The 22,649-nt window shown below is 43.6% G+C and overlaps 1 protein-coding gene across 4 annotated transcripts; it reads left to right on the top strand.

The window, feature by feature from the left end:
• The first annotated feature begins 1,661 nt into the window (after window positions 1–1,661).
• LOC147884842 (protein MEI2-like 2) lies at window positions 1,662–21,589 on the top strand. Of its 4 annotated transcripts, none has more exons than XM_087397934.1 (14): window positions 1,662–2,651; window positions 3,599–3,725; window positions 3,969–4,313; window positions 4,456–4,901; window positions 5,059–5,217; window positions 14,828–14,944; window positions 15,059–15,210; window positions 15,311–15,402; window positions 18,629–19,060; window positions 19,154–19,835; window positions 20,008–20,092; window positions 20,273–20,341; window positions 20,473–20,652; window positions 20,760–21,589. In XM_087397934.1, exons 3-14 carry the CDS (start codon window positions 4,037–4,039, stop codon window positions 20,928–20,930), a joined length of 2,862 nt encoding a protein of 953 aa, XP_087254060.1. In that variant the 5' UTR covers window positions 1,662–2,651; window positions 3,599–3,725; window positions 3,969–4,036; the 3' UTR covers window positions 20,931–21,589. The 4 variants fall into 4 exon arrangements, with proteins under 4 accessions (XP_087254060.1, XP_087254061.1, XP_087254063.1 ...); XM_087397935.1 differs by having other exon boundaries at window positions 3,582–3,725; XM_087397937.1 differs by having other exon boundaries at window positions 20,745–20,874.
• The last annotated feature ends 1,060 nt before the right edge of the window (window positions 21,590–22,649 follow it).

Here is a 22,649-nt window from a genome sequence, read left to right as displayed (position 1 = left end):
TTCCAACTAAGATCAGTATTGGGGTTTCTTTGTCAAGCTTGATCAAGTAACAAGAAAAGAAAATGGGTAGGAGAATGGTCCAACGAAATATAGAATGGCATCGGATATTAAACTAATAAACAATGTGCAACCAAAGGAATGATAAAATCTAGGCAATATGGTGAGCAAATATCTATGCATATGGATAATGTGCAAAAATCAAGAAAACAACAAAATGGACAATCCACAACCTTGTAATCTACTTTAGATTGCGTCATGATGGTTGGATAGTCATCATGTATGTGATTAGGCAATGGGATTGAGAGTGGAGCGTGGACTCGCCACTCATAAGATTCATTGTTGTTGTTATGAGATGAGGAGTGGTGATAGTGATCAATTGCCTTTGCCATCGTGCATCAACGCAATTAGCATGTACAAGGGCAAGGTGTCATCATCTCAAATCATGTGTGCGCCCAAGCCATGCATCATCGCCATAGAGCCACGACTTATCTTCCAGGCTACATGGTTAAGACATTCTTGAACGGGCAAGTTCACATTTTCTCTGGCATGTGCGAATTCAATGGGGTAGTTGTTCACACCACTAATTACTATTTGCCAAATGCTACTGAGGCTACTAACACGTGCTACTAATTTGCAAAGTTCTTGGAAGTTTTGGTTAAGTCTGAGGGGTTGAGATGTTCATGTTTAGCTCTCAAATGTTGCTTGGCCTTGCAAGATTTTGCTTGGGCAATCAGGCCAAAATGCCACTGCTCTCTAGTGGGGCATTTCAATGTTACCTCTCATCTATTGTAATGTTGTGAGGTGGCATGAGAAGAATCAGCAAGTAGAGAAATTCCAACGAATATATAATGAGGGAATCACAAATCATTACACATGCCCACTCACACCCTCTAGGTTAGAATCTTGCCTCTCTAACAAGCATACATTTAGAATCCAAATGATAGAGCATACATGTTATTGATAATCCAAATCATAGAAATTACACTCTAGTGTAGGTGTTGCTCACAAGTTGCTAGTAGGATATGTCTAGAATTCAAAATCTACAACATACATGCTACTACTGGACAAACATACCATGGTGTTGCAAGTAGAAGAATTCCAGGGAACAGCGATGATGAACCGAATTCCGAGGAAAAGCCAGGGGTGAAACTGATGTGTGATTGGAGGAGGAACAACATCTGAGACTTTGTAGTTCTGCACACCTCGGGGCACTCACACCCACGAGACTTCCTCTTCTTCTTTTGGAGATGGAGAAGTGTGTTGTCGTGTATGTGTGTGTGGGGGGATGTTGTGAGGTTTTTGGGGATTGGTGAGAGAGTTTTAAGGAGCAAAGAAAGAACAAGAATTTTCTCCTAAGTAAGATGTTCTCTCTCTTTGTGGATGATTTAAAAAAGGCTAAGGATTTCTCTCTCTTTTTTTTTGTGGATGATAAGGATTTCTCTCTCTTTCTTGGACGATTGGATGAAATGTGTTCTAAAAGAAGAAGGATTTCTCTCTCTTGGTGGATGAGATGTGTTAAGAAAGAATAAGGATGTCTCTCTCTTTGTGGATGAGATGTTTAAACAAAAGGAATAAGGATGTTCTCTCACTTGATGGTTGATATGTGTTGGATCCAATGAACTGAAGGTTTTCATTTTTCTGATTCAAAGTAGAGTGAAGAATTTCACATTGTCTCTCTCTCTCTCTCTCTCTCAGAGATCTCGATCTCCATCTCCATCTCCATCTCCATCTCCATAGCCATCGCTCTCGCTCAAGCTTCCTCTTTTCCATCTCTGCATCTGCCCATCTTCTTCCTCCCCTCCTCCTCTGCCGTTTCCCCCGCCCCTGCCTTTGCCTCGCTTCCCTCCCTCTCACCATTCTCCAAGAAATTCTCCTCCCCAATTCCTCCCAACCTCTCTTCTCTCCCTCCTCCAGTACCACCACCAGCAGCACCCGCCATAGCCCCCCCTCTTCCCTTCCCTCCCTTCGCCAATTCGCCCATATAGCCCCCCTCTCCCTCCCTTTCCTCCCCCTGCCATGTCTCCGTTGCTCCCCTTTTGTTCCTTTCCTGCCCCACGAAAGCTGACGATTTGCTTCGTCCCCCCCTTCCAGCTGCGATGCCGTTGACCTCTGCCCTCGGTGATGTCATGCCCGTGAGCCGTTGTCAGCGAGGACAACCGCCCGATTGCTCCCTCCTGCATCCCACCCCTCCCTCGAGACCCATCCGAAGAGTTGTTGCGCATAGCTCTGACCGATCTAACACGATCGAGATTCTGTCCGGGGGCCGCATGCGAGGCTTTGGGTTGTGTCGTAAGCTTTTGGGTTCTGTCGCTTCGCCCTGTTCCGTTTCTCAGCGGCTTCGACAACATTAATGTCAGTCTATTAGTTTCTCTGGCATCACCAACTACCTCCAAGAAGGCAGGCGCACATGAACCGCTATTCTTGGCAAGGGGATAACCGGACGCAAGAGCCACTAGCCTAGTTTTACTCATAGCTTTGCTAGGGACGCGAAGATGCGATCGAGCGAAGAGAGCCATTCCGTGGAAGCAGATTGGAGTGGAACGGTTTGAAATCGTCATAGGCTGCATCAATGGAGGCTAACAATGTTGAGTGGAAAGAACTCCTCCAACAGGAGATCGTCTTACCGCTTCCCTGATATTGGATAGCAGCTGGTCAGGCTCCCTCCACCACCGTGCTGAATTAGGTTTAATTGTAATTCTATATATATTTACCGTTGTTTACCCCATTGGCTATTCCGCGAAGAACTGACTCTGTTTGATTAACATTCTCTTTCAGAACCAGCACAATAATCTTTAGCGATGTTTGTCTTACAGTTGCTAGTCCCTGTTACGATTTCATGCTCTTAAACTTTCTGGACGACTCTTGGTTTAAGACTGCACTTTACGTTTTGCTTTGATGCGACAATATATGCATGTTCCTGGATTCGTGTAAATGTGTTTGGGTGTCCTACGCTTTGATTTTGGCTTTTCCAGTCGTGTTGGGATGCCTTAACGACGAAATGCCAAAATTTCTTCAGCAGGATAAAATTTTTCATGTATAAACGTGGGCTATGTGATCCTCTCATACAATCCCGATGTCAAAATATGCTGGCTTTGTCTATTCAAAAGCAATGAATTGGATTTTGGTGCTATTATCTTGATGGTTAATGATCTAGTCTGATGGGTGTGAATGCATAAAACATCTGAGTGGGTATGTTGACGATCATAGAAACTAGAGCTGCTGGATTGAGTTGGAAAGGGGGGCTGTTTGTGCCTCTGGAGCATGTCTGTTATCTACTACTGTTAGCCTCTAATCCTGGTACCCTGGTGTTTGTAGGCAGACTACTGGGTAATGGTTCGAGTAATCTGATAACCACCTAACTGTGACCAGTTTTCTTTGTTTAGGGATAGGGATTAGATATTGCAAAAACCAATTTTTATGTTGCGCTCCTTGATCATTGGTTTTGGTGGTTCTCTGTTTGTAAGGTCGGATATATTCTAGCTCCATGCTAAGACCCTAACGATTTGAAATTTATAGAGCAAATGGTCCTTGGGTTTGAATTCCATTGGCTGTGCGCTTATCCTGTCTTACCCTCTTATCAGTACTTCATCTGTCACAGACGGCTTCACAGGCTTTGCTACCGTGACTAGATTGCTTGGTTGCCTTCTCCTTGACTATCAGAAGGCCTGTCCTGGATTTGGTCTCTTGTGGGCTCGTTACCTTCGAGTTATCAATTGTTATGAAGAGTAAGTGGCTTGCAGGTTTTATTTTCTCCTGTTCTGCTAGGGAGCGTTGGGGCATGCTATCCTTGTCTTATAGATGAAATGCGAGTCAAATAAATATGGTCTGCAGGAAGAAAAGTAAAAAAGGAATTGCAAGCGACTCAAATTTCCTGTCTAAAGCCTTGTTGCTGTTATCAATGCATTGCCCTGCCTTCATGGTAAATGCAGTGCAAGAGTTTTTGTGGTGATTGCTGTTTGGCTTTGCAGCTTTTGAAGGAGAAGGCTGAAAGGCATGGAGGTCAACGTGTCTCCGATAAACTTCTGAGTTGCCCAAAATGTCAAAAAATGACAGTTCTTTGGGGAGCTTAAACTTTCCAAATGGAGGCATCTGTGGTACAGATGCAGTGTTGGTGGGAACGGAAAAGAAATCTAGCCTATCCTCTCTGTACTGGAGTGGAGCAAGCGACATGTCTCCCATGAATGGGAATACTCCCTCTGCACACTCAGCCATGCGAGTGCATGATATTCCGGAGAATCTTGGACCTTCGCTGAATACAGTGGGTGACACAAGTGTTTTCTCAAGTTCTTTGCCTGTTTTGCTTCACAACAAATGTGAGTTCATGAAAGTGATTGTCTTTTTCTTCAGTTCATGAATTTGTCTGCTGCAAAGAATAAAGGTGTCACACAACCTTGCACCTTGCCATGAATTCTGGTTGTTATTAACAGATATGTGATTGCACGGTAAACCTCCCAGGTGGCCAGTCAGTGGACATTGGAGAGCCTGATCTTGATGTAGAGGCTGGAGAGGAGGCACTTGTGTCTCCTGATGAAGAGATGGTGTCAGAGACAATTGGAGACCTCCTGCCTGATGATGAAGAAGAACTGTTAGCAGGAATAGCTGAGGGTTTTGACTTAATGAATTTGACTCATAACACTGAAGAGATTGAAGAGTTTGATGTGTTCAGCAGTGGAGGTGGTCTAGAGATGGACGGGGATACTCAAGAATGCTTTGGACTGTATTTGAATAATTCCAGGGTCATGGACAGTTTCCCTGGAAGTTCAGCTTCCCTTCATGGGCCATCTAATGGTCCTGGTTCGGTGATTGGTGAACATCCTTACGGGGAACATCCCTCAAGGACACTTTTTGTAAGAAACATCAATAGCAATGTGGAGGACTCCGAGCTTCGGGCTCTTTTTGAGGTTTGTTACATGGACTAGTACGATTTTATGTAGCAGCTTAGATAAGCATGTGATTAATTTCATAACTTTTTCTTTAGTTTGAGGAGTATCTATTTTCATTTTTAAAATTTTTATTCTTTTTAAAAATTTGTTCTTTTTTGGGGTGGGATGGGGACAGCAATATGGTGCCATCCGGACTCTCTATACTGCCTGCAAACATCGAGGCTTTGTTATGATATCTTACTATGACATCCGTGCAGCTCGAAGTGCAATGCGTGCTCTACAGAACAAACCTCTACGGCGTCGAAAGCTCGACATCCACTTTTCAATTCCTAAGGTATAAAGGGGAATGATGTTACTTTGATACTTTTTCCCTGGCTAATGTTTGTGGTGTTATTTTTTAGAGTCTAAGATCTAGTAACTGCCGTCTTGTGCTTGTGCTTATTCTTGGTAGCCTATGTCTGAAGTTATTTTTCTTTTTTCTTTTTCTCATTCAGTCGCTTACAAACTTCCTTGTTTCCTTAGTTCTTTTGCCTTGTTCTATAGAATTTTAATTTGTAAGATTGGAGTCTTATGAAGGTATACATTTCTTTGTGCATAGATGTATGACGTGTAGTTTTGGGTGCTGATGACATTTGTAGGAAGGTCATAGCATGTAATGCATGTTTTGCATAACGAATTTTATGGTTTGAATGTTTACATGTGCTTTTGAATACCCTAGTGTTAAGTGTTTTATTTGTGTATATCTATGGTTTGAACCTTTACAATGTATCCTATTTTTAAGTGGTTGTTTTATGTCTATGTTGCTAACTCAGAACAGCTGGTATTTTTTTCGAGTGCAAATGTATGATAATTGTTTGATCTCTCATGAGCTATGTTACCAACCTTCCTCTTTTATTCCACTAATTTGATGTGTTTCATGCACTTCTGCACAGATTCCCCCCTCTCCTGACTTAACTTATACTTGTGGGCCTAAGTGTGCGGGTCTGCGATGGCTGAGAGAGAGGCCTAAAAATTTGCCACGAGGGCCTCATATGCAGGCTCATAGTGGCATCCAGATTTTAAAGGCATGACCTTCTCTCCACGACACCACTAAGCCAAGATCGTGTAGTTGATACTGGAATGGATTGGAGACATTTTAAATCATCCAGCGACCATATAGGGTGCGTTGCCCTATCAGCTAGATTTAGATTTAGATGCTCGTTGGGGAGAGACTAAAATGAAAATGTTTAGACTTCACAAGCAGTTGTAGCTTGAATGAAGAGATTTTGGACTACCTTTTGATTAGCCTTCTCCTTTAGTGCTAGCCTTCGTCATGGCTGAGTCCGCCCTTCACCTCCGGAGTGCCGACAGAAACTCAGTACGAAGACTTTGTATAAATTGGTGCTCAAGTATGTGTGGGTGTGTGGATTTGTATGTGTGAGAGCATATTTTTATACTATGGTCTACACCCACTGTTGGGCGCTGATGACGTCAGTGGGGATGTCATAGTAGCCAGTCCCTGCTATGCATGATGGAGTTTATGGTTTTCAACCTTGTGAGTGACTATCATGAGATTGAAACTGCACTATGTTGTGTTTTTAGAGGATGAGTTTAAGAATGTTCGTGGATTCATCTAGGTATATACATTTTAAATCATCCAGCGACCATATAGGGAGGAAGAAATGGAATTAGTGTGGGAGTCCCTATAGAGAAACGATAGGGTTTGCAGTGGAGCGATCAGAAAATAGACAATACTCAGACACAACTGAAGAACGGAACTCAAACAACATAGTGCCTGTCGGTAATATGAAAAACTGAATACAAGAACCTCGAGCCGGTGTGTCTCAAGGACCTTGGCTGAGGTGAATCAGAAAGATGATTCCATGTAGAGAAACAATAGAAAAGATGGCAGCAGAGGGAGCGAAACACAGTCCTCTGTGTAGCTCGATGATGACGAAGAAGATGAAGGGCTAGAGCCGCCCTAGGAAATGGCTGAAAACCAGCATGCTCTGAGGAAGGAACCTTCAGGCTATCTGGAATAGCAACATGATGAAGAAAAGGAGCAGATCTGGAGCAGAGGAGCAGATCTGGAGCAGGAGGAGGAGAGGAGCAGATCTGGAGTAGGATGGGGCAGATCTGGAGCAGAAGATGGAGCAGCCAAGAGGCAGGAAGGAGGCAGATCTGAAGAGGAGAGGTAGATGGAGCAGGTGGGGCTGCAACAAAGAATGGCGGAGATGAGGAGCAGCTGCCTGTCCTGTGCAGAGGAGTGTGGGGGGCTTGTGCCTTTATAGGCCAGACCTAGCTGGTCGGTGGGCCTGCCAGCTGGTCGGCCAGACCAGCTGGTCTTTTTGGCCACTTGTTGGCTGAGGTGGCTGGCCTTTTGGCTGACCTGTAAGTTGTATTGGCTGGCCTGTAAGTTGGTAGATTGCCCCAGAAATTGGGGATTGTTAGTTGCTTAACACCCCCTCTCAATTGCCAATTTGGAGGGGCAGACATTGTGTGCTTGGAGCTGCGTGTAGGGATGTTGACGGTGGTGGTGGTTATCCTTGTGAAATGCTCAAGGGATGCAAAAAATGCAGAGAAGGTCACAAGAGGAGTGCCCTTGCAAGGGAATTGTTCACTTCCTCAAGTGCCTGAGTTACACGTATGATACCATATAGAACTAAGAACACTGTGAAGCTTGAGAGAATAAGCCACCCCCTCTCAGTGCCGAAAGGTGGAGGGAAAAGCAAATATGTCGTAGCAGCACTGATAATCCAGAGATGGTAGGATTCCTGCCAAAGGAAGAGATCGTAACTGCACAGTGAACCAAGGTGTGCCCGATCTTGGACCTCTGGAGAGAGGAGTCTATCCCCGCCTCCATGAGTGTAAAAAAATCGAAACAACAGTCATCAAGACACAACTGAACAGAAAGGGTCCCGCTTAGGGAGAACTTGTAGATCCTGGAAGTCGATGTCGATGGAGATCTGGTAGAGTTGAAGGATCATGACCTCCTTGTTCGAAGGAATGGGGAGTGTCAAGCCTGAAACCGAAAAGGGAGGGAGGGATGGGTGTAGAAGATGGAGGTAAGAAAGGGAGGGAGGGATGGGAGTAGAAGATGGAGTTCTGAAAGGGAGGGAGGGATGGAGTTTACTCCCTTAGTGCGCAGCAGAATGAAGAGGAAACTGATATGTTCATAGGAGTGATGCTCCCCGTACCTATGGCCTCCTTGAAGAAGTAGGATCTTTAGTTCACCAGAGATCTGGGGTCTTTAGATCACCATGGCTCTGATACCATATAGAGAAACGATAGGGTTTGCAGTGGAGCGATCAGAAAATAGACAATAGTTAGACACAACTGAAGAACGGAACTCAGAAAACATAGTGCCTGTCGGTAATATGAAAAACTGAATACAAGAACCTCGAGCCGGTGTGTCTCAAGGACCTTGGCTGAGGTGAATCAGATAGATGATTCCATGTAGAGAAACAGTAGAAAAGATGGCAGTAGAGGGAGCGAAATGCAGTCCTCTGTGTAGCTCGATGATGACGAAGAAGATGAAGGGCTAGAGCTGCCCTAGGGAAATGGCTGAAAACCAGCATGCTCTGAGGAAGGAACCTTCAGGCTATCTGGAATAACAACATGATGAAGAAAAGGAGTAGATCTGGAGCAGAGGAGCAGATCTGGAGCAGAAGGAGGAGAGGAGCAGATCTGGAGCAGGATGGGGCAGATCTGGAGCAGCCAAGAGGCAGGAAGGAGGCAGATCGGAAGAGGAGAGGTAGATGGAGCAGGCGGGGCTGCAGCAAAGAATGGCGGAGATGAGGAGCAACTGCAGGTCCTGTCTTGTGCAGAGGAGTGTGGGGGGCTTGTGCCTTTATAGGCCAGACCTAGCTGGTCGGCCAGCTGGTCGGTGGGCCTGCCAGCTGGTCGGCCAGACCAGCTGGTCTTTTTGGCCACTTGTTTGGCTGAGGTGGCTGGCCTTTTGGCTGACCTGTAAGCTGTATTGGCTGGCCTGTAAGCTGGTAGATTGCCCCAGAAATTGGGGATTGTTAGTTGCTTAACAGTCCCCCCCCATTCCCCTCTTCCCCCCTTTTTGCATCGTCCTTTAATTAGTGTTCCCTTCCCCATTCCTATATTTATACCTTCTGCCTCAAAGATTGCCCTTCCACCCTCAATGATTGCCCTCCCACCCTCTGGCATGCTTACTGTTTAGCTATGTGGTCCTTGGACACATTGGCAGATGCACTTTGCATAATCAAGTGTGAGTTGTAATGAAGGGGGAAATACAGCCTAGTGACTGGCACTAGAGTAGCTAGGGGGTGTTTTAGCTAGAGAGCCTAGAGGGCTAAAATGTGAGATTATGGAGGTGACCGTTCACTTCCCACACAATTGTACCCCTCGTTTGTAGCCGACCTTTATGTCTAATCTACTTTGAACTCTCTGCTCCTTCCTTCCTTTCCTCCTCGCGTCCTCTCCAAACGCTCTCGTCACTTACACTTTCTACTCTTGCTTTCTCCCTCCCACATTCTCTCCCCTTCCCTTCTCCTTGGAAACTGCCGAGATGCAGTTCCAAGCCTTGGAGACCTTTCAAGTTGAACAGCTTGATGGCCAATGTTGACAAGAGAAAAGGCATGCATGTCAAATCCAAGAGACCAATGGAACATCCCTGTCCCCGCCTCCCTTCCTCCCCTGAGCAGTTCACTCTACTGTCTATCCTCCCCCACTTCTGACATTTGGTATTAGAGCAGGCTTCCTAGCGTCACCGACACTTGGCCCGCACCTCTCCCAGAACCGGGAGAGCACTTTTACTGTGAAGAACCGTGCTGTCCATGCACGTTCTGGAGAGTCGCGCCCGCTGTACGGCTCATTTTTATTCAGCTGCCACCTCTACAAGCCTAGTCGTCTCTGTCTTTGTGGAGAAAACCCTGTTTCAGAAAGGCTGCCTCTGTTTCAGTAAACCTGAAGCTTATTTCGAGGCGAAACAGTGCTGATCGACTGTTATTTTGGTGGCCAATAGCTTGTTTGCTGCTGTTTCCACTGCGCTACCACTTTACTAGCTTTGGACATAATTTTCTCTGATTTTGAACTGCTGCATTTATTTCCAGTCAGGTTGCCATCTCCTGCAGTGGTTTTAGGCCTGTTTGCCTCTGATTCAAATCATGCCAATACCTGTTCATGCATTGCTGCAGCTGTTTTGTCAGGAAGAACATGCCAGCCATCTCTGAGTTTTGGAACCATTCGTTTGCTGATTTGACCTACTTCAGTTCAGTCTTTTCCTTCTATGGCTCAAATTACTGCTTGAAAGTCCTGAAAACTGCAGTCAACTGTCATACACCTTGTTTGAAAAGCTCGTGGGAGTTCTGCACAGTGTTTCCACTTAGACTGCTGTGCGAAACTTGGGGCTTGTGCCTCAAATCTGTGCTTTTGCAGGATTTGATATAGGTTCAATTACTTTTCGTCTCAGATCTGAGTGAGAAATTGGGGCTTTTGCCTCAAATTCTGTCATTTGCAGATTTTGGCAGTTTGGGTTGATTTGTTGCAAGCAGATATAGTGAGATTGGCAGACACTTGCAGGACATTTCATATTTTGCAGGCAGATTGAGTGGCATTTGCAGATTTTTTCCTTCTGTTGTAGTGTTAGGGGCACTTGCAGCTGTGATATTCTGCTTTAGTGTCATTTGCAGAATCTTTTTGGGGTATTTTCGTTTGAGCCTGAAGCTCATCGAAGATTGCTCTGAATCAGAATCAGAATCAGAATCAAAATTAGAAACCAGGAGATGTGTTTGGGGTTTTGGCCCATGAGGCTAAATTGGATGGTACCAATTATTCCTAGTGGAGTTTTATGGTGAAGAATCCGTTAATTGCTAAGAGTCTGTGGGGCTTTGTCACAAATGACGAGGCCCCACTAAGAAGGTGTAGTTATTACTCCTGCTACACCTCAGTAAGGAGGTAGTGCATGTCATAGGCAGCAAGCTCAGGTGAGACCAGCTTTACTTGCTGCTCCTACTAAGTATCATCAGAGATGGGATGCCAGGGATACCTCAGGCACGCCATAGGCAGCAAGCTCACTCAGGATCAGAGGAGACGGGATGCTAGGGATACCTCAGACTATGTCTCTTATTGCCTCATGTCTGTTAAGAGTTTCATTATACCTCATATCTATTCCTCTGGGGCTTCCAAGCAAGCTTTGGGATGCCTTGGAGAATATGTATTAGGCAAGGAATGAGGCCAGGGTTTTTTACTTGTAAAGACAGCTTAATAGTGCCAGGATGCAGAAGAGTTATTCAATGTCGGATCACTTGACTAAGATGCCAGAGTCTTATTTGCTTTTTCATATTTCTCTAAATCTGTCTATGAGTTGTAAAGATTTTGCTGTAGTTGATGGAACTGATGTATGCCTTTCAGATGCTCTTTATGTGCCAGGAATTAAGAAGAATGTATTGTCAGTTTCCTCTTTTGTTATGCTGTCATTTTTGAGGATGGTAAGTGCATTGTCAGGGATAGAGAAAAGGACTATCAAATAGTCACTACACGCACTTTAAATCAGGTTTGCACCAGTTGGACAAACATGACAGCAGCATATTAGTCGCTAAGCTGGAACATCTTCATTACTATAATATATGCCTTTTAAATTATGAAATGTGAAATGTAGAATGAGAACACTTGACTGTTTTGTAACGATGTGAAGTAATGAATGTATTTTCGCGGTTTCAACCGTTTTGTAGTGATGTGGGGCTACGAATGAAATCGTTTAGACTTCACGAGCAGTTGAAGCTTGAATGAAGAGATTTTGGACTACTTTTTGATTAGCCTTCTCCTTTAGTGCTAGCCTCGTCATGGCGGAGTTTGCCCTTCACCTCCGGAGTGCCGACATAAACTCAGTACGAAGTCTTTGTATAAATGGATGCTCAAGTATGTGTGGGTGTGTGGATTTGTATGTGAGAGCATATTTTTATGCTATGGTCTACACCCACTATTGGGCGCTGATGATGTCAGTGGGGATGTCATAGTAGCTAGTCCCTGCTATTCGTGATGGAATTTATGGTTTTCAATCTTATGAGTGACTATCGTGAGATTGAAACTGCACTATGTTGTGTTTTTAGAGAATGAGTTTGGGAATGTTACTCGATTCATCTAGGTGTATGTGGGCTACGAATAGCAAAACCAATCCACCTCCATTAAATTCAAGATGATGTTTGTGTTTATTCGTAGAACGTCTATATTGCTCTTGCAATTTGCTAGTCTGATCCTTAACTTGCAATAGGATCACTTGCTATTTCTTGTATAATCTGATCGGGCTAAGTATTGATGCATCTCCACGAGTTGCGTGGAATAGCATTGTGGAAAGAGTTATTGTATGAACTTGAGAGTGGAAAATGTCTTCTTAAGGTGTGATCTTGTTCTCATTTGGTGAGCCAATATTTCTTCCAAAACTTGGTCGACTCTTTCAAACTGTCCAGCTAACTCTGGATAATGTGCTGAACTGCTTGAAGGCTTGAGTTGAGAAATCCAAAGGTGACTAGTGAACTTGGAGCTTCTGTCTAGATGATGTTCTCTTGGGAACCCATGGAGTTGAAAAATGTGATTATGAATAATGAGGCAATGTTTGGAGCTTGAGCACTCTTTTTGCAAGGAATGATGTGCGCCATGTTAGACAAACCATGATTTGTGCGCTGTTTGCAAGGTTGCAATAAAATCCAAGAAGATGACTATCTATGAAAGAGCATGAGACGCCACTACAGAACAATGCAAAAATATTCTGTCACTGCAAAAAACACAACTTCTGCCTCACAAGGGTAAATGTGCAAAACTGACGAAAGTGGTATTGACCACACAGTCGCTTCCTAGTGACGATTTTGTATCAACAGGTAATAAGAATGATTCTGTCACTCCCAATATCTCTGCGCACAAGCATACGACGCAATTTCTGCGGCAACTTTTTACCGACCTGCAGAACAGTGGTCGCACAGCGAAAATAGGGCACTCTCGCACTCTCGTCGCACCGTGAAGGGCGTCCCAGTTTGGGATAGTGCACTCTCGCACTTTCTTGCCACATCAATTGAAATGTTCATAATCTCTAGAAATGTAGTGTTTGATGAAGAATTAGAATGGAAGTCATAAAATACATAAGAGATAGTCACACAAACTACTCAATCATATGTAGAGAAGGTTGATGAAGAAGAGCAAGAATTGCTAGAAGATTCTCAAAAGAGGAACAACTCAGACGTATAAAAAAGAGAATGAATACCACCATCCAAGTTGGCATTATATGTTTTAAAAGTCAAATCAATTCAAGTGAAAGCAAAAATTGTACCCTTATGACTACCATCATGGCTACAGAAGAGCCAATGTACTTGAGATGCAATTAGACTAGCAGTAGTAGCAGTGTGTAACTTTAATGTCTTGTTGATGCCTGATGATGTGATTAATCTTCTGTTGTGTTAGGTGCAAGGAGGGCACCTAGGGAGAGTATTATATGGTGGATATGACATGAGTGCGACATTGTAGCCTCTGTTTGCCCTCATCAGTCTAGCCATATTGTGTAGCTTGGTCAAGGTAGGTGATATTTTGCAATGATGCATCTGTGGGTAGGAGTCTCACTATGTTAGGGGTCTTGGTGCAAGTATGATTTCATGTGGAGTGTACATTTTTTCTCCTCATGCACAAGAGCATTAGGACGTGTGTAGGTGTCTCACTGTGGTAGGGGTCTTGTTGTGAATTTTTCAAGTATGATATCACAGCTCTGCCCTTGTCTCATGTGCAAGAGCAACAGGACCTGCAGCCTTTGGAGGGCAACTTACTCATCCTTCCTGAGGTCTACTGCCCAAAAATGCCTGCATATCGAGCTATTGGTCTGACTAGCGAACAGAATAGGAGGGATTTCTTATTCAGATGTTGGAAGCTGGCCTGAACACTGTTGCTGCAGCCTCGCTAATGATGCATGCCCTTTGCTTGGGCTGCTGTTTTTATGCTGAACTTCGGTCTTGTAAGATGCAACTCTAATAAACGTAGGATCTCAACTGATCTCTTGCAAGGGTGAATGATCTACGCTGAAGCTGAGGCTTGGTGGTGTTGAAGATGATAACATTGGGTTCACAAATTGGCACAAAGGAGCCAAAGTACACCTCGGTGAAATGTGTTGTGTGATGGCCGTGGTCAAGGGTGTTACATGGAAACCATGGCCGCCTGATGGATACTCTCTTAAAGACATCAGTATCTGATCTGAGATTTGCTGACTTAAAGTCTTAAATGTTTCTTCATGGAGTAGGGCCTGATTAACGAACCTCAGTGTCTGATCTGCGATTTACAAACATAGTCAGCAGTTTCTTCATGGAGTGTGATTTGCTAAAGAAATAAAGACTCTTGAAATAATGAACTTTACAAGGCTGCACATTGTAGGCAGGGTTAAGAAATAAGCAAATGATGTGTGGCAGGACCTTGCTGTTGCAAAAGTCCAGTAGTGATTTGTTTATAGGCTGAGGCTCGCAACGGTCATGAATAGGAGATTTTTAGCAGGTGAGGCTAGGCTATGGTTTGTAGGACTAACAGGCTAAGAAATGCAGAATGAAGGAAACACCTTATCTCGTTGCTGGTTTAAAAGGAAATATGCCATGCCCAAAAAGAAATTGCTCCCTCAGACAGTCAAAACAGCTTTTTTTTTGCTCTTTACTTAATAGCTAATTGTTATTTGTCATTGTTATTCAGGAACCGCAGATTTATTACTGCAGCCTTTCTGTCATGTCAATTGAGATTCCTTTGCCTTTAGAAGCTAGTCATGATGAAGAGAAAAGTATGTAATAGTTTGTTCAGATCCTAGTCAACTTTTGTTTGGATTGAAATCATGATTGTTGTAACTTTGTGTGAGCTGCTTTAAAGGGGTTCTTAATGAAGGTGAAAACCATGGTTGAGAGAGTCTTCATTTTCAGTTACTTTACTTCTTTTGCATTAGAAGAAGGTTTGACAATGTGTAACTCCTGTTTGGATCACAGGATAATCCTTCTGACAAGGATGTCAATCAGGGAACCCTTGTTGTATTCAACCTGGATGCATCGGTTTCGAATGATGATCTTCGTCAAATTTTTGGCCAGTATGGAGAAGTGAAGGAGGTAAACTTCTCTCTCAAAGGATGGGGATGTTTTTCTGGGAATTACACTATCAACCAGAATGGAAGGAAGGATATCTGTTTTGTGTGATTCATTGTAATATTTACTGTTTTGCAGATTCGAGAGACTCCACATAAGCGCCACCATAAGTTTATTGAGTTCTATGATGTTAGGGCTGCTGAAGCAGCTTTGAGAGCATTGAACAGGAGTGACATTGCAGGAAAGCGAATAAAGTTAGAGCCAAGTCGCCCTGGTGGTGCCCGACGAAGGTATTGTTTGTGATGACACGTTTTTATTGTGATGCGATATCTGTTTTTCTGCAAAGCTTGTTTAGTGTCTAGCAAATGAATATTGGTGCTTTGTTATCAGTTTGATGCAGCAGATCAACCAAGAGCTGGAACAAGAAGAGACACGTTCATATCGACCACAATCAAGTCCTTCTGTGACAAACTCTCCGCCAGGTTGTTGGCTCTTCTTGTTGTTCATTGTATTCTGAAACGTGAATCTCGTTAACTTTTTCTGAGTCGTGATCTGTTGTGTGAACTATTTGTATCCATGGCTCTTCAATGCAGGCTTCATTTGTCACTTATAACTAGTCCCAAAGAACAGAACAAATACTGTGCTTGGCATATATATGATTCAGTGTTTGCTTGCATCATTGGCTTGCTCTCACATCAAGAGCACAAGGCACGAGTTGGCTCGGAAAACATAGATAAAGAGAAGTCAGACACGCGTGGCTCAATCTAGGGCATACACATCTAGCTAATTTGCGGCCTCTAGATATAAGACCTGCCACTCTCATCTCTAAACAAACTTGGCTCTAATCAGACCTTGTTGGAAATAGAGGATAGAATCACTCACACCTCACTCCTGATCTAGCTCATACAACACTCAGAGAGACGGAGAAAGAGAGAGTCAAAATTCAGATATGTTATTTCACAATCGCAGGCAAAGGATGAGCGTGTACAAACAGCTCCGTGATGCTGTCAACTGCTGAGCCTATTCGTCTCCCTCTGCGCGCTTGCCTGTGCAAGGCTGTCTGTGCAGGTGATGGAGAATAGTGGAGGAATGGAGCCCCTTTATAGGAGGGCATGGAGCCCTGAAGGCCAGTCTGCTGCAGCCGACTCGACCGACCTGGTCTGGGCCCTTTTTGGGTCTGAATGTGGGCCGACCAGACCTGGCTGGTCTGGCCTATAAGTAGGCCCCTTTTGGTGGCCTTTTGTTGCTGCTGGCCAGTCCTGGTACTGCTCCAGGTCCCTCTGTACCATGCTGGCGCAGTCCTCCATGCAGTTAGCACAGCTCTTGATGAGAGTAAGAAACAATATCTAGAGGTTGATCTTCGGGTATCAATGTCACCTGCCCAATCACTATCATAGAAACCTGCCAATTCAATGCCTCTGGCATAAGTGATGCCGTAGGTGAAGGTACCCTTTAAGTACCTTAGCACCCTCATACCTGCATCCCAATGAGCCTTCTTGGGTGTGGTAGAGAACTGACAGAGCAATCCAATTGTGTAGGAAATATCTGGTCGAGTATTGGTGAGCTTGCTCCCCACCAGGCGTCGATATAGTGATGAATCAACCGGCTGAGATGGATCACGCACACTCAGCTTCAGACTAGTTTCCATGGGGAGTCACTGGTGCTTTGCAATTTCCCATCTCAAAGCGTTTGAGCAGTTCCCTGCAATATTTTTCAGTGAAATAAAGATACTGCTCTTTCCCTGCTTCACCTTAATCCCAAGAAAGTAGTGAAGTATGCCTAAGTCAGTCATCTCTAACTCCTCCATAAGAAGTCTCTTGACCTGAGCAATCTTCTTTGTATGATCCCCAGTAATGATGAGGTCATCCACATATAGAATCAATACCAGCTGCAAATCCCCCTCTGTGTCGAGATAAAGATTTGCCTTTGATGGACTCCGCTAAAGCTCGATCTTCTGAAAGAAAACATCTATCCGCTGGTACCAAGTTCTGGGGACCTGTTGCAGCTCGTATAAGGCCTTCTTCAGTTTGCAAACTTCTTCTTCAGTTTGCAGACTTCTGATGGGGATCCTGGAATCCGAAATCTTGGTGGTTGTGCCACATATACCTCCTCCTCCACGTTACCATTCAAAAATGCAGACTTGTTCGCGCCTTCACCCCAATAGGCTTTCGAGAGATGGTCAACTTGGTCAACTCAGTCTCTGTGATGGTCCTGTGCTTACTCTCAGCAACTCCATTCTGCTAAGATGTGTGAGTTGTAGTGAGGTGTCTCTTAATCCCGTACTTCTTGCAGAATCCATTGAACTCGGTAGAAGTGAACTCTCCCCTTTGTCGGTGTGGAAGGCTTTGATTACCTCCCTGCTCTCCTTCTCTACTTGGGCCTTCGAGTCTTTGAATTTCTCGAAAGCCTGAGATTTCTTGGCCTGGTAGAAGACCCACGTCATGCGACTGAAATCATCCACTAATAAGAGAGAATGCCGTGAACCCAAGAGCAGCCCATGCTACTCTTACTTGCTTGTCACCTCACCCAAGGGCCAAGAGTGCTCTTGCGTGCTGGTCACCTCATCCAAGGGACGAGATGAGCCTACATTCTTTGTCGTTTGAAGGCAATTGCTGTTGTTCATTGTCGTTGCCGAGGAATTCAAGGCATAGGCATCATTGTTCACCCTTTGGTGCCTGAAATCATGCTCTTATGGTTGAAAGCCTTGATGGATGCACCACCTCCAAGCAAGAAGCTGAAGAGGCCACCTGGTGTTAGGCAAGTGCTTGTTTATGTACTTTATATCTTTGATCAATATCACTATATTGGATTTGAGTAGAACAGGTTTTACAAGTATGCCAATCTTTGCAGTTAGGGGTTTGTCTTCTAGCATTCTTGGAAGAAGCAAGCGACATGCTGCCTTGGTAACAACATGGCACACCTTGCAAGGAGGGTAGAAGTGGTTGATATAGTCGGCATATATTTTATAGTGGGGACTTGAAGCATCTAATCCATATTTTTGGGATTTGGTCATAGCAATTGCATCTTTTGGTACAAGGCCCTGAGAACCATAATTTTGGATGGGGAGAAACATAGCATAGTCTATAGAGTGGGCTTTTTTGTCAAAGAGGAATGGAAGAGCTATGGTGTGTCCTTGATGGGTGATGGATGGAATGATACCGCTTTGTTCGGAGCATTCTCGCATATTGGAGAGGCAAGTCACGCTTCTTGAAGACAATTGACAACTCTGAAGGTGAAACACTGAGAGATTAGCAAAGTTGTGGAGTGAGGTGATCGAGAAGACAGGGCATGAATATGCCATTCAATACATTTCAAATGGGGAGAATGCTAATAGGGCAATAGGTCGAATTCTTAGGCATGGTGTCCTTAACTCACTTTCAATCCATGCATGCCACATTGATTGAGCAATCTTTTAAAGGACATAGGCAAGCTTGGTTGGGTGCATCTCTTTCCAAGGAAATCATTAGTTTCATCACCAGGCACCACTACATTTTTGCAGTGTATCGCAAGCTCGGTGAGAATGATTTGTTTAAGTACTCGGACGCATTGTGCTTACAATTTTATCATGTTAAGAGTGTCTCCAAAACAGCCCTAAGACAGCTTGTTAATTTCAATTTTAAATAGATTGTGGGATCTGGAGTTTGTTCTGTTGGTTTTTCATAATTATATAATCCTAATTTCTTACTGAGCAAGTGGCACTCCTTTCAGGGCATCCTTCTTCTTGGGGACAGTATGGAAGTCCCATTGAAAATGGTCCTTCTCGGGCACTCCCTCATTCTCTTGGAAACCTTGTTTCTGGAATGAACAATCATTTACCAGGATTTTCTGTCACTTTGCCGCATTCAAATTCTGTGAGGGTGGGAGCAATAGGGAGTCATCTAGGGCGAACTAGTCAGATTGATGCAAGTTTGTCTTCTGTACCTACTGGTCTTGGAGTGAAAGCTGTACCAGCTTATCCTGCTCATTCTTTACCTGATTACAGTAATGGCATGATGTCTTTTTATAGTCAACCTGCACCTGTATCAATCAGAGGTGCTGCAGCATCTCATGGCATTGGTGATGGGGTTGAGAGCTTACGGCTTCCAAGAACTACCAGTGGTGCTGGAAATGATGTTTCCTTATTCGAACGGGCACCTGGAGGTATGCTCTTTACTTATTTGCATGACAATGCTAGAGAGATACTAGGCTCTAATTTTCGTGCTCTTATACATGAATTTTTGTATTTTAATGCAGCTATTGGGATACCAAACAGTGGTCCACTCAGCCATCTGAACTCGGGTTCTGGTGGAAATACTTCATTGTCTGGACCTCAGTTTCTCTGGGGTGGTTCTAGCTCTTACCAGCACAACACTTCACCAGTTGTGTGGCCAACACCAGCAATGCACCACATGGGACATGCACAGCCTCGACCCTTTGGCTATGCAGGAACTCATGGCCGTTTTGTGAACACAATTTTGCCTTCTCATAGGCATCATGTTGGATCTGCTCCCTCAGGGGATCCTTCTATTCTAGAGAGGCACCTTAGCTACCTTCCTGAGTCGCCTGATACATTTTTTGGTCCGGGCTCACTAGGACTTGTTGGAGTGCCTGGAAGTACTGGAACTACTATAATGAGTATGAATAGTGCTCATAATATCATCAACTCGGGGAGCCTAGGAGCCAATGGGGTTTTTGAAAAGAACTCTTCTCCAAGTTTAGGAATGATGTCACCTCGTCGCAGAACTCAGGTGTTTCAGCCAAATGGAATGGCAATCTCAGGTATTTCGGACGGGCTTGGTGATCGTGGGAGGATTCGGAGGACAGAAAGCAGCACTGCTCAAGCTGAAAACAAGAGACAATACCAGCTTGATATTGATCGTATTTTGCGCGGAGACGATACTCGAACAACTCTTATGATCAAGAACATACCAAACAAGTATATGTCTTTGACATTTCTCTTGACATGCAAGTAGATGCGAGTTTTGCCTGTGATTTGTTCTCTCAGTAGCAGCTGGTAGTTTCAAACCTTGCTTTCATTTTTGGTGTCACAAAATGGAAAGAATGTTTTTGGGTTGGTCCTAACTTTTGTGCATGATTATTGGAGTCAGATACACTTCAAAGATGCTCTTGGCAGCAATTGATGAGAGTCATCGTGGAACATATGATTTTTTGTATTTACCCATTGATTTTAAGGTATGAATTTTCATACTCAGTCTGTTGTTCCTCTGATATAACTTACGGATCTCAGATGACTCTTCCTTTTGATCAGTAGAATTTTGGACTTCAGAACACAACAAAAATCTGAATTTGTACGATTGAGAATATTCTAGTCTTACAAAGGTGTATTTTGTCGTCTCTCCCATTTGTCACCAGAACAAATGCAATGTGGGATATGCCTTCATCAATATGACGTCTCCTGATCACATTATTCCAATCTACCAGGTATTTGAGGCATTTTTCAGTTCCAATGAGATAGTGTGAAAGTAAACACTTAGCTTTTGATGCATTGTCTGGCTAATTTTTTGTCAATTTGTGAAACTGTGTGACCGTCAATATATTTGGTGTTTTTGCAGGCATTCAATGGAAAGAAGTGGGAGAAGTTCAATAGTGAGAAGGTGGCATCTTTAGCCTATGCACGAATCCAAGGCAAGGCTGCACTTGTAGCACATTTTGAAAATTCAAGCCTAATGAATGAGGATAAGCGATGCCGCCCAATCCTTTTTCATTCAGAAGGGCCTGAAACTTTTGAACAGGTACTACAATGGCAGTGATGTCTGTTGCATGCCTTTTTGTGGGCATTTTTGGGACTCGTAATGATTGAGACATTTGGTACCCAATTTGTGAGTCTGGCCTTTTGTAGGAGCAGTCTCCATCGGGAGTCAGCATTCGATCAAGGCTTAGCAGAGATCAGAGTGGTTTTGGAGACTTTTTGGATGTTGCTTCTCATAGAAGCAACAGAAACGGCTCTGTACCAGGAAGTATTGGATCCAGCTCTGGTGGGATGGCTTCAAGCTCTCCAGAGAAGGAATGACACATTTTTTTCCCAAATGAAAGCTGGGCAGCAGTGTTTTTACTGCACTTTTGTCTTATTGTCCAGAGGAATTTTGCACATCACGGATTTGAGAAGATTTTACGAGTTTTACTGCCTGTGGTTGTGTAAGGAAATGGGGTCATTGCCTTGTGTAAAGAGCTCCATTACTGGTGCAAGAGAAGGCCCCTTTTTGACAGCCTTTTGTAACTTTATCCTATGATCGAGTGGATTTGCACAGCGGATTTTGAAGATTTGCTGGTTCATCAGTGATCAGCTGTTGTAAAGAGGCATTGCATAATTGGATTGGCGGCTGGGGACTTGGGCTTGGTGGGTTGAGAAGGTTTGAAAAGTCTTACCTTCTTACTCCATTGAGTCTGGGTACTGCTTGAAAGTGTACAGTTGGATTGAGGAGTTCAAATGGTAGTTTTGATGGTCGATTACCATGCCATTAGGACAAAGTATATATTTTTTGTATTGGATTATCTCCATTTGTCAGGATTTTTGACTGTCGTGGACTGGGAGGATTTGTACATTTGTATTGTATCTATTGTAGATTGTAGATGAATGTATGGAAGAAGTCGCTGTGCAACTACACCAGGCGACTGTAACATGGTTTGCAGTGCTTGCAATATTATTGAACCTAACCGATTCATCGAGTATGCTTTACTTGCTATTTGTAGTGGATTTGTTCTATCTAGTATTGGTTTGGCGGGGACCAGTTGGCACATCGTTTTGTGGATATTTCTTTGGTCATCAATCTGGTTTACATTGCAATATTTCTTTTATTTTAGAAGCTTTATGTTAGGAGATCAGGAGGTTTTCTTATATTGGGTGCCACTCTTAAAAACGATCACCAGAACAGGAAATTTGTTTTCCCAATCATGTGTGAAAAAGTGCCTTGATTTACGGCAGGAAGCCATCCCATTGGTTCCAAAACTGTATGTAGCATGTACTGCCTAGGAAAAATCAGTTTGATGTATATGAATTTGTAGTTTAGTTTTACGTTGCTTGGAAGGTTAATGTCACAGGAAAATAAGAGAGACCATCTTCAATACAAAGGCAAAATAGGTGAAAAGTAAGTGTGGACATCAAGGAGGCAACAATTTATATACACATCACCTTGAATTTGTAACGTTAAAAGGCTGCATAGTTCTACGACTGTAATGGATTAACTTGAGGTTGACCTTCAGTTGACTCCAATACAACGCAGGTACCAATGCATCAATGGAAGAAGCTTAAAAATATCAAACTTGCTCTCCTGATTTAGAAAAAAACAAGCTTTAGACACTTTTTTCAAACCTCACCTCTTAAGAGGCAGGTTCATGAGATATCAATCTCAGTAGCTAAAAATTCTTCATGCAGTTGGTTCTCATGGGTGATATGTTGGACCTGGATCTGTTAAAAGTAGGTGCAAACTTTTTAAGTCTAGCTGAAGTTGGTGAGTTCATTTAAAACTGTTTTTCGCCTCCCTAGAGAAGTTTATTCCAGACTGTTTATAAAATATGTCAGCCCCTCTTCATCTTCTCTTATCTAGTTTTGGCAATGCACAACTTACGTTGTTGCAAAAGATGGTGGTAAATTTGTCTAAAGATAGTTTTAAAGTGTTGCAACGGAAGCATCCCCTTTTGAATGGCAAGGCACAACTTAGGGTTGTTGCAAAGGGTGGTGGTAAGTTTATCTAAAGATATTTTGGAAGTGTTGCAACGGAAGCATTCCACT

This window comes from Dipteris shenzhenensis, chromosome 26, assembly GCF_047967505.1.
Source record: "Dipteris shenzhenensis isolate YYH24624 ecotype China chromosome 26, Dip_SZ_1.0, whole genome shotgun sequence".
Lineage (NCBI taxonomy): Eukaryota > Viridiplantae > Streptophyta > Polypodiopsida > Gleicheniales > Dipteridaceae > Dipteris > Dipteris shenzhenensis.
The sequence above is the reverse complement of the archived record's forward strand: the minus strand, read 5'-3'. Positions and strand labels throughout refer to the sequence as shown.